Below are 14,956 nucleotides of genomic sequence, written 5' to 3' on the forward strand. Positions count from 1 at the left end.
CTTAAATCTTTGTAACCAACTTTGATGGTGGGTCAAATTAAGACCTGCTAAAGGCTTTAAGATAACATTAGAGGTGAACACTAGGAGTGAAAAATGCTGAAAGTTTTTGGCTTCGTAGGCAAGCATCAGTTTTAAAGTTGATGTGGCTAACTACACTGTGCCAGTGAATGGAAGACAGCAATCGGGTGTTGCTTGCAAACTTGGAGCTGCACTGTGTATCAGTTTTAAGGGTCGAATGGCAATACTACACTACAAACATGTACTACCCAGCAATTATTACAATCACTATGTTGCCTGGTACAATCAGATTTACAGTTGCAGCAATCCTCCCAGGCATCACCAGTCACAAACTGGGCACTTCTGTTTCTGTGATAAAATAGAGTAGTTTGTTGGCAGATGCCTAATTTAATCATCTTGAATACAGTAACTGCTCCAACTCTATCCAGCTTAGAGAACAAGTGTGTTAAGCCAAAGTTGGAAGTGCCTAGTCCAGCAAAATTTACACACTCGCAGTAAAATACAATAGATTAAACCCAGGACCTTTAATATAATGATTGAAATGGTAATGTTTCATTCACCAAACATGCTAATCTCACTCAATCTTCTTTTTCAGTTTTAAGACCTTGCAAGCCTATATATAAAGGTGTTTTATCATCTCAAGCTTTATCCACTTAGCAGTAAAGAGAGCTGTGCAAGGCTCTGTGTATGTGTGAAATAATGTTCATGTGACTGTTGATGAGATTTGCCAAGAGGGAAAAGGCTTTTTTCATTAGAGGGTGAAGCCTGAATGCTTTGAGTAGAGAACGTTTCTCTATTTACAACCTATCAACGTTTACTGTCAACACAGCTTTGTGGTTATAAACATGGCTGTTGTCTGTGCAAAACTGGTATGCCATCATTTAATGTTTCTTAGCAATCACATGACCTTATGATACACTGCTAATGCAAGCATATTCACAGTAAGGTTAACGTTTGTAGATCTTTGTTATACTCTAAATTATTTATTTTGTTTTACCCATGGCCTCTAGCGCTTAACAGAATGCCAAAAGCAATGACACTTTCATATGTGGACCTAGACTGGATATATATCCGATAAATGGTCATCTGTTTGAATAAAAACAGGCAGATCGGAATTCGTGGGACTTTTTGCATCTTCGAATGTGTAGGGCCCTGACATCATCAATCAGAACCGGCACTGTCTGAATTTCATAGCAATAGCTGCTAAAACACTTAAAGCGAGGTGCCTGGCTTTCTTCCTTTTTCTGGAATGTCCAAAAATACAGACTAACCGCTTGCCATCCTTCAAAGCAAAATCCTAAGCATGTTTGTGCTAAAATAGCATCCACTGTTTAAAATAAATGAGTGGTTGCACAAACTCATGAGGTGTTTTAACCCAGATGGCACAAACAAAAGATTGATTTGCAAATGCGTGCTGTTTCAGATCAAAGTTGTAGAGTCAGATAGAAGTCACTTGTAATTATGAATGTGAAATGTCGTGACATGCAAATCTGTTCTAAGCAAAAATAAATAAATAAATAAATTAAACAGAATAGCTTATAATGTGAACATAGCCTTTGATGAGACATGTCAGAGGAGAATGGCCAGACTGTTTGAAGCAAATAGGAATACCACAGTATCTCAACTAATCTTTACAACTATGGTGAGCAAGAAAGTATTTCAAATTACACATATTGGACTAGGTAAATTTAACTTTCTTTTATATAGGCTATATTTTTACATTTACACATAACAAGAAACATTGTGGTAATGGAGAGGAAATAAAATAACGCATTACAATTGAAAAAAGACAGGATGGATATGGATAATAAATTTGAAAAGAAATGCAACCGATCTCTGCCGCAAATGAAAAAAAAAAGGGTAAAAATGGCATGGTGAAATCTATAAGAGGTACCATGGAATGAAGACCAAAGAGGAGTTGAACCATGAATGTAAAAAGAAAGAGAGGAGAGGTATTAATATTTTAAACATTTTATACTAAATTTGTATTTGTAAATACATTTTATTTGTAAATACATTCTAAAAAATGTAGTCCAACTAGGGACCGTGGGGCCAGTGACCATGATGGGACCTTGGCAGTTACCCTAATCTTTAAACTGTGGGAGTAAACCAGAATACCCAGACGAAACCAAGTACAGAGGGAACATGCAAAATCCACATACTGTAAAAAGTGGGAATCACACACACACAAACACACACACACGTATAATTTTTTTTATAAACCTGTTCTACATGTTGTGACTGTAAATTGTGTAAACCTTGTTATTGGAAAAACTTTACAATTGTAACTGTATAAATGTAAAAATTACCCTAGGCAAATTAATATGAAAAGTTGTACTAATCATCCTAAAATTGTCTTTTAATTAATAACGTCTCTAACCATTGCCACACCCGTTTTATAATGCTCCTGCATAATACATCTTTATATTATATTTGTGTAGTTTGATTTGTCATCTAACGTATAGATCTATGTATGTAACCTCCCTCCATCTCACAGGCTAAAGCGTGTGCATGAAGCGCGCGCTTGCGTATCGGCGGATGCGCCTCAGCTGCGCGTGCTCATCTCTCGCTCCCACCTCCTGCAGCTCACGCGCTCAGCACCAGCTCGCTCTCAGAACGAGAGGATGATGGCGGAAGACGAGCATCCTATCTGAGCGCGCGATTTGGAATTTTTCTTTTTACGGTATACTACGCAGAAACGTAAAAATTCGATCTTTTTGAGTCCTAAAAAAAAAAAAAAGACAATGGGAAACGAAGCCAGCCTGGAAGGCGGGGAAGGTGGCTCTGTGCTCGGGGTGGCGGCAGCTCCAGGGTCCGTTTCAGCATCACCGGGCTCTGTGCAGCACATCAAGCCTGTGAATGGCGCTGCGGCCGGGGGTGGAGCTGCTATGGGAACTGGCGCGGGGATGAACAGGTAAAGAGGGAAACAAGCATGGGTGACATTTTAACCCGTTATATATCCATATAGAATATATCATTATATATGTGTATGATGCTACTGTTGAAAAAAAAGGCCACGTCGTTGCCAGAAGCACAGCGTCACTCGCAGTTTATAATATTCCTGTCTAGGTTTACGTTAATCGAAGTTCACGACCTTGTATTCTGCTCTCTCCGGTAAATTACGCTCGCGCAACGCCCTCAATCGTCGAGTGTGTAAGTGTAAGTGTGTGTGTGTGTGTGTAGATGGTGGATGTTTGTGCGCGCACGCGTATATGCCTTGCGTGCCATTCATATTCTCTCTGCCCGCTATGATGTGTGCTATTACTGTATAACGGATATATTCTTGTAAACCGTTTTTAGGATGAAAGTAACGAGGACATTTAGTTAGGATCTCTCTCTCTCTCTCTCACACACACACACACACACACACACGGAGCCCAAATGCGGTGAAACATTTCCACGGATGATATATTTGATGCTGACGCGCTGGTTGTAGTGTGCATTTTGTGCGTGCGTGCGTGTGTGTGAGAGAGAGAGTGTGTGAGTGTGTGTGCACGCGCGTGAATGAGAAGCGCCATGCGTATACCGTGTCGCCGTAAATTATTGCACTGCACATCCTCATTCGTCAAAACCGTACATCCGGTTCATGTATTCAATAATGTATCTGAAATATTCATCAGACGTTTGTGTAAATGCTTTTTGTCATGCACTGCTGTGAACATTTCCACTGTGTATGTGTGACTGCGGTGTAGGCCTAATTAAAACATAAAAAAATAAAAAAAATTCCCACGAAATTGCTGAGCCTTTCTGTTTCAGCACGGTTTCTCATGCATTACATAAGAGCCTTTTCATATCCCATTGCATACAGTACCCCTCTCCACAAACAGCTATATGTCAACACATCTAGCGGAATTATGATACACATTGTGGCACATAGTGTAGAGAATTATTATCTACAACACCGAACGACACCGAGCAATATTTTGTTCAGCGTGTTTGCTCATGTTCCTCCTCTTTCTGCGTGTGAGCCCGCGCGTCATCCACCCACCCTCCCATTCAGGTGCGATTTCAATATGTGTTTCAGCACCTGGCCTGTTCCGGTAAAGAGAACAAGCCATGGGGTGGTTGAAAGGTTGAAAATGCATATGGGACCAGTAAGCTTTAAGTAAGTAAGCTGCAATATACTGTTAGCTGCAGTATATTATAGTAGCATGCAATGATGTAGACAGTAAGTGAAAAAAAACGATTAGCTCATTATTTTATTTACTGTCACCCAAAAGGTCTTTACTGATTAAAACCAAAAGTGAGGTGAGGAGGTAATGAAGATCACATTCAAAAATCACGTTCGTTTTGCTTTTTTGAAAAGGTGCCACTTGAAATAATAAAAAAAGGAGCAAAAAAAGAGAGAGGAGTTGTCAAGGCATGGACTCTATGAGATATCTGAAAGTGTGCTGTGATATCTGGCACCAAAATGTTAGCTATTGTGGAGCTAAGAGAAACATAGGTGGATTGCCGGTTTTATTTGATTAAAAAATGTGATTTTTAGTTCTATTCGATTCAATAACACTAGGCTTGCTGTCTGTTTTATTTTAAGCAGCCTTTTTTGTTGCAAGTATTGATTTATTAAAAACTACGGAAAGAGATGTTGTGTAACTGTGTTGATGATTGTCATGTCCCATACAAAGCAATTTTTTTTTCTTTCCAGTTTAATAGATGGTGTGAATGCACCAGCAGCCCATAAAATGCCCATAAAAGGCGATGCTTTGAATATTCTGCAAAAGCTGTGTTATATTTTTGAGGAATTTGTCAATTTTAAACCATTTAACAATTATATGTTTACAGAAATAATGTAAAATGGGTGACTCATTTTTTAATTGAAAACTGACCCAAAAACTCAATTAATAGAGTCGACCACCAAAAGATTGATTCACTTGTATAATCAATGATGTTGTGCAGTTCTAGTTCGGGCAGATTCCTCAATTCCTGTAGGTTGCATGGAGGGTCTTCCATGGACGTATTTGTTAGGTAGGATATATTTGTTATATAGATATAGGAATATTTGTTAGGTCTTACAGATGCTTAAGTGTATTGAGATCTCAGGAATTTGAAGACCAGGTCAACACTTAACTCTTTGTCATTTTCCTCAAACCACTCCAGTACACTTTTTGCAAAATGATTAGGGTGCATTATTGTGCTTAAAGAGGGGACTGCCATTAGAAAATACTGTTGTCAAGAATGAGTGTACTTAGGTTGCAGCAATGTTTAGGTAGGTGGCATATTGTCAAAGTAACATCCATATAAATGCTATAGGACTCAAGGCTTCTCAGCAGAACATTAGCCAGAGTATCACACTGCCACTAGTGCCTTGCTTTTCTTCCCATTTTACAACTTCCCTTTGGGATTACCTAAATCCTCTATCTAACTATCATGGTGCATTTGTGTGCCGTTAACTCACTAGGTAAGTGACAAACAACTCCCATCCACATGGTTTAAAAGAAATTCTGATTCACCAAATGTTCCACTGTGTGGTACAGTTTTGATGCCCATGTACGCACTTGTTTTCTTATAAAGGTGTCAACATGGACACTCTGTTGGTCTATGGCAATGCACCCCCATGCACAGTAAGCTGTGATACACTGTTGTCACTTGTTGTCTAGCCATCACAGCATGTCCCATTCTGTCAAATTTGCTAAGATTCTTCTGTTTGTCCATTGTTCCTGCTTGTAACACAACCTCAAGAACTGCCTGTTCACGTGCTGCCTATTATGTCCCAGCCCTTGACAGGTGCCATCATAATAAGGTAGGAATCAGTGCCATGTTTTCCACACACATAGTATACTTGGGCGTGTCGGCCAAGTATATTGACTGCTGTTCAAGTATATTTGCCCACCCTTTTTATGAATCTGTCTGGGAGAATGATGCTATCCACGATCAAATAACTTAGAAGCAGACACTTCACTCTCATGCTCCTGTAATTGTTTATTCTGCTACAGTTAGAGTGGTGTATTGAGAGGCGGTAAATGCCGCGGATGCCAGCGGTCGTGAAAAAAAAAAAATGGTGTACTCACCACATGCTCTGCAGAGAAACATAGTTTCACACAATGCCTAGGCTTTTCAAGCCTTAACTCTTAAAGAAAATTAATCCTTAAAATACAAGCGGCCTGGATCCGTGCAGGCAACACTGTATTGGTCACTGATGATTTGTATACGGAAATTCCAACATTAAACAGTGCATTTAGGTTTTCCGATATGCCATGTAGAATCCCAAAAATGTGCAACTAAAATGTCCATCTGTCCATCCATCATCTATACACTTTATTCTGTATTTATGGTCGCGGAGCCTATCCCAGAAGACTTAGGGCGCAAGGCATGATTGACAGGATGCCAATCACATACTTACACGCTCTCACACACTCATTCACATACTGTACTATGGGCAATTTGGGAACACCAGTTAGCCTAATCTGCAGGTCCTGGACTGTGGGAAAAAAACGGAGTACCGGGAGGAAACCCATGCACGGGGAGAACATGCAAACGGGGAGAACATGCAAACTCCATGCACACAGGGACGGGACCCTTGAGGTGCAAGGCGACATCGTTAACACCACCGTGCCGCCAACTCAAAATGTGCACATTCTAACTTCTCTGCAGCAGGGGTAAGTTTTGGCCTGCATTTTTGGGAAGGTTTTTATGAGAGTTAGTTTCATCATGGTGTTTGATGGGTTTATCAAATGCACTTGACAATACTGTTCTTGCAAGAACTATTCCAGAAAGGCTGACCTCCGTGTCTTAAAATAACAACTGACTGTTGTTGTTCTTACATAATTTTACCTACAGTAATTCCATGTCTTAGTTCATATTTCTAAAATCCCCAGAATTGTTTTAAAATGGAGAAAATAAATCACTAAACAAAAACAATTTTGCAAGTGATCCCAAACTTTTGAGCAGTAGTATGTGGAACCTTGGATTGCGAGTAACCTGGTTTGCGAGTGTTCCCCAGATGGGCAAATTTTTTAAAATAAATTTTAACTTGATAAACGAGCGAGTCTAGCTGTACGAGTACTAAGTATCATACAGTATCATGTGGCACGCATGCGCTTTTTGTTTTGACGCCGAGCGTCACATGATCACAACTGAGTCACAACTGATGATCGTCTCATTTTCAGTCTTAGTACGTGTGCGCCACTGTATAGTCAACATCCGCATAAAGCGTCTTTTTTTTTGTGTTTGTATGTGTGTGTGTGTGTGTGTGTAGAATGATCCAGGTTACAAAATAGAGACTTACTTGTGCACTAAAAATGTTTTTTAAGGGCTTCATGCCATTGTATACCAAACAGTTCCTAATTTTATTTTTTTTACTTTGTCTTACTCTTTCAGTATCTTTGAAATGTTAAATTAGATGGCTCACCCGTAGATAGGTTTGCCCCAAATTCTGGATCTGGAGACATTTTTCTTACATAATTAAAAGTTTCCTTTTATTTAATTACTACAAAACTAAAAATAGAAATATTCAAATATAACCAGACCTAACACCTTTAGTTTTTTCCTTTGAGGGCCATCTGATGTGAGTAGTTTATTGGAATTGGTTCAGAACAATTGTTAAAAAAGAAAATCCATCTCAGCATGCAACATTAGTTCTGATTAATTAGATAACATTAGTAATGTAACAGCTGATTCATTAAGAAATGGTCAGCGTTCTTATGTTTATGTACACAAGTTATCGCCACAAGTGTTGCAATGGTAATAAGCTGTCAGTTTGAGCATTTCCTGTACACTTATTTCTTAAAATCAAACATGACAGAAAACAAGTCCTGTGGTTGTGGACATGATGTTGCTCTGTTTAAAAGTCACCAAAAATTACTGGAATTGGGTTAAGAACTGTTTAATGAATATTATTAAAACCTGGACAGGGTTGAACCAGGCACGGTGGTGTAGTGATTAGCACTGTCGCCTTGCATCTACAGGGTCTGGGTTCGATTCCTGGCCAGGCTTGATTCCACGCTCTGTGTACATGGAGTTTGCATGTTTTTCCTGTGCTGGTGGGTTTCCTCCCACAGTACAGACTTGCAGATTAGGCTAACTGACGTTCCCAAATTGCCCGTAGTGTGTGTATGTTTGTGTGTGCCCTGCAATGGATTGGCATCCTGTCTAGGGTATATCCTGCCTTGTGTCCTACAGTAAGTCTCCAGGGATAGGCTTCAGGTCCCTGTGACCCTGAATACAGGATTAAGCGGTATAGATGGTGATTGGTGAACCAACTTCAGATGAAATGTGGTCATAAAAAATAATGAATGACTGTGATCAAAGATCACTTAAACGCTTTTTGAGGGTGTATTTTATTTTAAAAAGTAATAGTAAAACTCACAGGTATGTGTAAGAGTGTTTCCCTACTCATGGCGCTATAAGAACCCACAGGAATGGGACCGAACCGCTGTCTGGCTATAAGAAATCAACTTGTTTGTGAAACTAAAAAAAAGTGCCAACCAGTGCGGGGGAAACAGGCAAACCCTAAGAACACAGACCAGAGGCAAGAATCAAACTCCCAACCAAGAGAGGTATATAGTGACAGTGGTAAACACTAAGCCCAACTGCTGCCACGAAAACAACTGCAGAATTCTATTTGTCCAAGTGCAAGTAAATAACTAGAGATGCTCCGATCAGCATTTTTGGGGCCGATCACCGATTACCGATCACCAAGATCATGATCTGCTGATTGCCGATCACTGCCGATCACAGAATGGCAGGGGAATGGGAATCTTTTATCTATAATCTAGCAGAGTTTGCACCATTTGTAGAAATGAAACTAACTCTAAATTAACTATATTGAAAAAAAAAACTGTAGAAATAGACTATAGTCAAGACCTTGAAGAACCACCAAGTGTTTATTTTAGAATATAAGAACTTAAGGCTACTATAGGCCATCTTTCCCAAATAAGGCAGAGTAACATAAAATTAGTTAAGTTTCTCATACTCAGCATATTTAGTTGTATGGCGTGTTTTAAGATGCCTAATCATGTTAGTGGTGTTAAAATGGCGTTGCTTGCTTCCACCTCGAGGGATTTCATCACGACATACATTGCAAACAGCTAACTTTAGGTCTTTATCGGTTGAAAAACATCCAGATGGGAGAACTCATGTTGCCACTGGTAAGCTCCGCTCTGCTGTTGTTTACCTGTGCACCGTGCATGCACGTGTGAAAAAGTCCCGCGAGTAATTTCCGTCAAGTAATCGGCTTTTTTAAACGGTGCTTTCGGGGTTCGCCAATCAAGCTATTTTTAGCCAATTTCGGCCGATCAAGATCGGTGGCCGATTAATCGGAGCATATTATAAATTTAAATATTATTAAATGTAGATTATGTCTACATTAATAAAATGATTAGTGTTTTTTTTTTTACTGTAATGAGCTTGATTTGATAAAAAAATATTATGATTCTTTTAAATATCTGTTTCATGCTCAGAAATACATGGGTAATTTGAAATATATTAATTTTTTCTGCCAGTCTTCCAGCTCGTAGTGTTTAAACATACATAATGTATAGTATATACTGTTACCTTGCATGTCTTGTTTAATATCTTCATCCAGGTGGTGTCGCTGCTTCAGAATCTGATATACTGCCCAGTTACTGAAGAGATTTTTTTTCCTGGCACCAAATAATTATATGTCTTTATTTTTGCTGCTGTATTCATGTTAATATTCAAAAAGAAGACTATCAAACGTTTTATGGTCTCCACAACCATGCACGTGTCACTGATTCTAATCAAACTACGTAATGATGACTGAGGCTTCTTTACTTTAAATTTCGCATGTGCACATACATACAATACATAAATTGCAGTCTTTTGCATTTAGGTAATTGTATGGTTCCATATCATGAATTAGATTTTTAGATTTAGATTTTTATGCGATTAATTGTGCATATAGTATACACAGAGCACTGTGCAAAAGTTTTAGGCAAATACAAATAAATGCTGTAAAGAAAGGATGTCTTTAAAAATACAGTGAAAAACTATAGCAGTAATTAATGAAACATTGTTAGTGTTCAGTGTGACAGGGTTTTGAGCACCCTTTACTCTCAGGTACAATTTCTGCAGTTTTATGAGGAAATTACTGAGCATTCTGCAAACCACCCACAGTTCTTTTTTAAAGAGTTGGCATGCAAAATCCTGTAGCTCCTTTTTTTGTCTTTAAAGCAGTAATTCATATAATATGCCACTTTCTTTATTTGTCATGCAATTTTTTCTTTTAATTACTAAGTGGTGGAATACTGATGTATGAATATCAGAAATCTTATTGTACTAACTCAATAATAAAGTCCTAAAAAGAAAAAAAAGTTCATAGGAATATATCCATAAACATGCATATATACCTTTAATAAACTCAATAAACCTTATTTAGAATTAACAATATATTTTAATTTTACATTATTGGGCAGATTAAAAGAAAACTATATCAAAATAATGAATACACTTTGCTTAATATTTTACTCTCAACTTCTGACTGCCCTTAGTGGTCACACATTGATTGTGTTGAGAAGAGGATCATGGCTGATCATACTTTTAGCCCAGGGTGTGCATGACAGTGAGGAAGAGTGAGTGGGGAAAGTATAGAATATGTAATCATATGTGCATTAAATTGATAATGAAATGCCTGGTTCATTCATAACAGCAACAGAATTAGGCAAAAAAAAAATCTTTCTTACAAAAGTATTGAAATAATTCAGTTACCACTAATGGCCTTGGCATTTGATAATGATGCACTCCGCCTTCCCTAATATACCATGTAGCCTGCAGCACCACACACCACGGGAGCCATGAAAAAGAACAGGGACCTATTTTTTCTTCCTGAATAACATTCATTGGACGCATCAGTGCCTTTGCTCAGCAGTTGCCGAAACTTCCATTGCTGCTAATGGTTTAGCTTTATGTCTATTAGTAGCGCACAAGGAAAATGCACCTATTGTGTGTTTCTGATTTTAGTCTTGCAGTGCCGACCTTCTGACAAAAGACATTCTGGGTTTGGGCAGTGAAGCATTATGCAATGCCACATGAAAAAGCTGGATTTTTGCGATCTTGTGATTAAATGTCAGTGATAATGATGCTTGTTTTTTTTGTGTAAGAACTTTCAAGTGCTCCATCCAAACCATGTGAAGCCAACTAATGTGTTAGGATTTTATGTGGACACGGCCTGAAGGCCTCTAAACACTGTGCATCCAGTATTCCAGTATATGTTGTACTTCACTGTGTACTCTACCAGCTCTATTTGATAGAATGGTCATTTGATGGTCATTTTTAAGCATTTATTTTTAGGGGTACATGTTTTTGACATTAGCACAGGCCAGTACTATTACATTATCAAAACGAACACACTATATACACCATACATACTGTAGTACATTAGTGTTTTAATACTTGACCTGTGCAAATCAATAGGTTTCAGTTGACTTGTGAAGCACATACCAGAAAATTGCATACTGGGAAAACATTTATCTAAAAAATAGCATCGTAAATTGCATGCCTGTACCTTCCAACTATTTTACAGCAATATATTCCTATTATTACATTTACCTTTTGCTGCTTTCTGTTCCACTAAATGGTACAGTAAGTTATTATATTCTTATAATGAATAGAAATCTTTCCTCATGGTCTTCTGGTTGTCTGTACTGTGTGTGCACTGGTAAAAGATGTGCCATCTGCACTCAAGCCTGACTCTGTAAATGGGAAATAAACATTGCTGTTCTACTTGAACGGCAAAACACTGTCCAGCCAATCAACGCTAGAAGAGAAAGGCGAGGGGGTTGAGAGGGGGGTGGGGGCAGTGGGATGAGAGACTTTCTGGCAGATGGAATCATTTGAGTTTCAGTCCACATTCATTGTAAAGACGAAAAGATTGCAGAGAAACAACCAAAGAGGAGAAGAACAGACGTGCAAAAAAGGAGAAAAAAGTTATTAGATTGGTAGGATAGACATTTCAACAATTGAAGGACCTCCTTGACCTCCTCGGTGAAAACAAAGATTCAACAGTGTTTAGACTCATGCTGAGTAGTCCACTGGAGTTGGACGTAGTCCAGTTTATTTTAAAAAGTGGAAGCCATTGGAGAGCAGCATGGATGGAAGAGCTAGTCAGCTACCATTAGATTTTAGCCTTGGTAAGGTTTGATGACCAGGTGATGTAGTCTTAGTGGTTTTGTGCTGTTTTATGTGGCACCTTGGTTGGAAAAGGTTCTGGGAAATGGTTTATTTAACTGTGTACTGTAGCAGCTCTCTATGGTTGAAAGGATTAAAAAGTCACTTGTGTTTTTATAAACCTTTTGTGTGCACTTATTTTTTTTGCATGATATTTATTTGATTACTATATTGTAATGGTTTGTTTGGTTTAAATGAGAGAAAGAATTTTTTACTTCCACTTTGGTAGCATTGGCAATGCGCATCCATTAAGGTTTGGCCCTAGTGAGTTTTTTTTTGTCTTTTAGGATTAAAGAGGATAACATTGGAAGAGACTGGGTTTTTTGAGTTTTAACATCAGAGAGAGTAAAGCAGAAAGCGTATAATAGTCACGTAATAAGGTATGTAATATTTCTGGTATGTTTTGGCACTAAAATGCACCCTAAACCCTAAATTCACAACGAGAACTACAAAGCACTTTTGTAAGATGCTCTGGATAAAAATTTAAATGTAAAAAATACATAGTAGCCTAATGTTGTTTAGTGGCACTTTTGCCATCCACTGTTGTGATTGGCTCCATGGTAGTCACAGACAGTATCTGCAAAAGATAAACAGTTGCCCCATGGAGATCATAAGAACCTGCTGGGAGGAAAAATCACTTAAATCGCAGACAAACAGCAGTTTTGTTATAGTTAGATTACTTTTTACTGTAGGTGAAGAGCTGCCATCCAAGATTAGATCTCTGCCAGTACAGTATATGGGGATTTCAGTGGAAAAATTAGTGTCTGATGAAATGCCATCTGCATAGTAGTGGTGCTAAACCCATGTGAGGATGAGCTCACCAAGAGATCAAGTACAGAGAAATAAGAGAAGAGGAGCAAGTAGTGAGCCTAAGTGCATCCCCTCCAAATCATATCATATGACTAACTTTCCAGGTAGAAGGCAAACCATTGTCATGCTCTGCCACAGATTCTAAGCACAATCTCTGTGAGACTTCACAGGCAGCCCCCTTGTGAAATGTGGAGTGCACAGGAGAAGGGAACGCACAGATTAACGAGAGGAGAGGGGCAAGGTTATTAAAGCAACTCAGCCTATCTCAGTAGGCTTTTAGCTTGTGATAGAGCATAAACATTTTAGCATAAGCATAAAGCTATCCTTGGTGAAGTGTCTCCCAATATAAGAACGAACAGAAGGTTCTAAGTGTAATGGTATTCAGCGTGGGGAGTAATCCAGAGGCAGAAGTTTCATTCCTGATAGCTCTGTATGTCTAGAAATACTTCCCGTTTGCACAGATTTGCTTCTTGGTACACACGCATGGTGCTTCTTCTACCACCTGGCTTTAAAGACGTTGTGCTTGAAGTGGTTGTCCTTGTGCCTATTTTTTTTTTTATTTGCGACTAGCGTTACCTCGATAGTTGCAAATGGTGACCAGCCCCTACAAAAAATCTAAAAGGCATGTAGCATTTTTAATCTTGTAATAAATATTCTTCTTTCCTGTTTCTTGGCACAGGAACACATGTGATGTTAAAGAAGGACTGCATTCAATAATGAAAGAACAAAAAAGATTGTTCTCCAGACTATTCAGTTGTTATAGGCTTGTAAATGTTTCACACCCTCTCTTCTGTATGTTCACAAAGTTAATGTACTTGTATCCAACAAGCAGTTCAAAATAATACAAGAGATTAATTTAACATTTAATTTGGAAGTATTTTCTGGTATTTGTTTAATTTAGTAAGTGTTAAGTTCTTTTTCAACAGCTTTTGAAACTCTCTCAGCGTTAGTCAGTTGCTGCTGTTCCATTGTGTAACAGTTCGCCCTATTTTCTGCTTCCTGTTGAGGTAATTTCAGTAAAGTTCAGTTCAGCTTTATTCGTCACATATACATTACTGCACGGTAAAGTTCTTAATTGCTTGCATGTCCCAGCTTTTTGTTGAAAGGCAGAGGTCAGAGCGCAGGGTCAGCCGTTTTTACGGCGCCCCTGGAGCACACAGGGTTAAGGGCCTTGCTCAAGGGCCCAACAGTGGCAACCTTGTGGAGCAGGGGCTTAAACTGCCGACCTGATCAGTAACTTAGAGCTTGAACATACTAAGCCACCACTGCCCCGAAGAGAACTACCCTCAACAAAATTCATCTGTTCAGAAAACTGTGTGACATAGCCAAGAGAGACCTCACTCCGACCATGCATTACTGTTTAAGACAAAAAGTAATATTACTTAATAAGAATGAATTTTAAGTAATTTGGATAATTTACATATATATATATATATATATATATATATATATATTGTAGCGTTTTACCGCCGGAAAAGACGTTAGAGAGACGAGTGAGCTTAATTGCTGCCCAATGCACACAGCATGTATAGCATGAGCAGCACATTCACACGAGAACCTACATACAATTCAGCCTAAGCATAAACCGGAGCACATTCAACACGTCACACACACCTCCACACGCAAACAGGGCCAAAGCCACTACCCCAAACACCCTTCCCCAACAGGGTGAACACATAGAAACCCCCGCAAGGCATGCTGGTCATCAGCCGCCGCCCCGCCCACACCACAATATATATTGTAATTTACCTTTATTGTAATCAGTTATTTGTTTATATTGTCTCCTTATAGATGGGATCTGATGTAAAAGATGCCGGGTACGGTGGGACAGGGAGTGAGAAAAAGCCATGTGCTGTGTTACGATTGGCTGGTAATGGACTACACAGGCTATTCAGCCATCTTATGTAAGATTCCAAAGCATAAGAAATGAAACTCGCAGCTCAAAGGGATTTGTGGGCAGCAAAGGGAAAACTGAACAATGGTTCATCACTTTGCCAGAAGTGAA

General features: G+C 38.8%; 1 protein-coding gene across 1 annotated transcript in view; it reads left to right on the forward strand.

Moving 5' to 3' along the window:
• Nucleotides 1–2,762: 2,762 nt before the first annotated feature.
• Nucleotides 2,763–14,956, forward strand: part of bsna (bassoon presynaptic cytomatrix protein a) — a 119,555-nt gene continuing 107,361 nt past the window's right edge. The window contains exon 1 of the mRNA XM_053504585.1: nt 2,763–2,932. Within this exon, the coding sequence (XP_053360560.1) occupies nt 2,763–2,932 (170 nt within the window). The remainder of the gene's footprint in view (nt 2,933–14,956) is intronic.

Source organism: Clarias gariepinus, chromosome 9, assembly GCF_024256425.1.
Source record: "Clarias gariepinus isolate MV-2021 ecotype Netherlands chromosome 9, CGAR_prim_01v2, whole genome shotgun sequence".
Taxonomy (NCBI): domain Eukaryota; kingdom Metazoa; phylum Chordata; class Actinopteri; order Siluriformes; family Clariidae; genus Clarias; species Clarias gariepinus.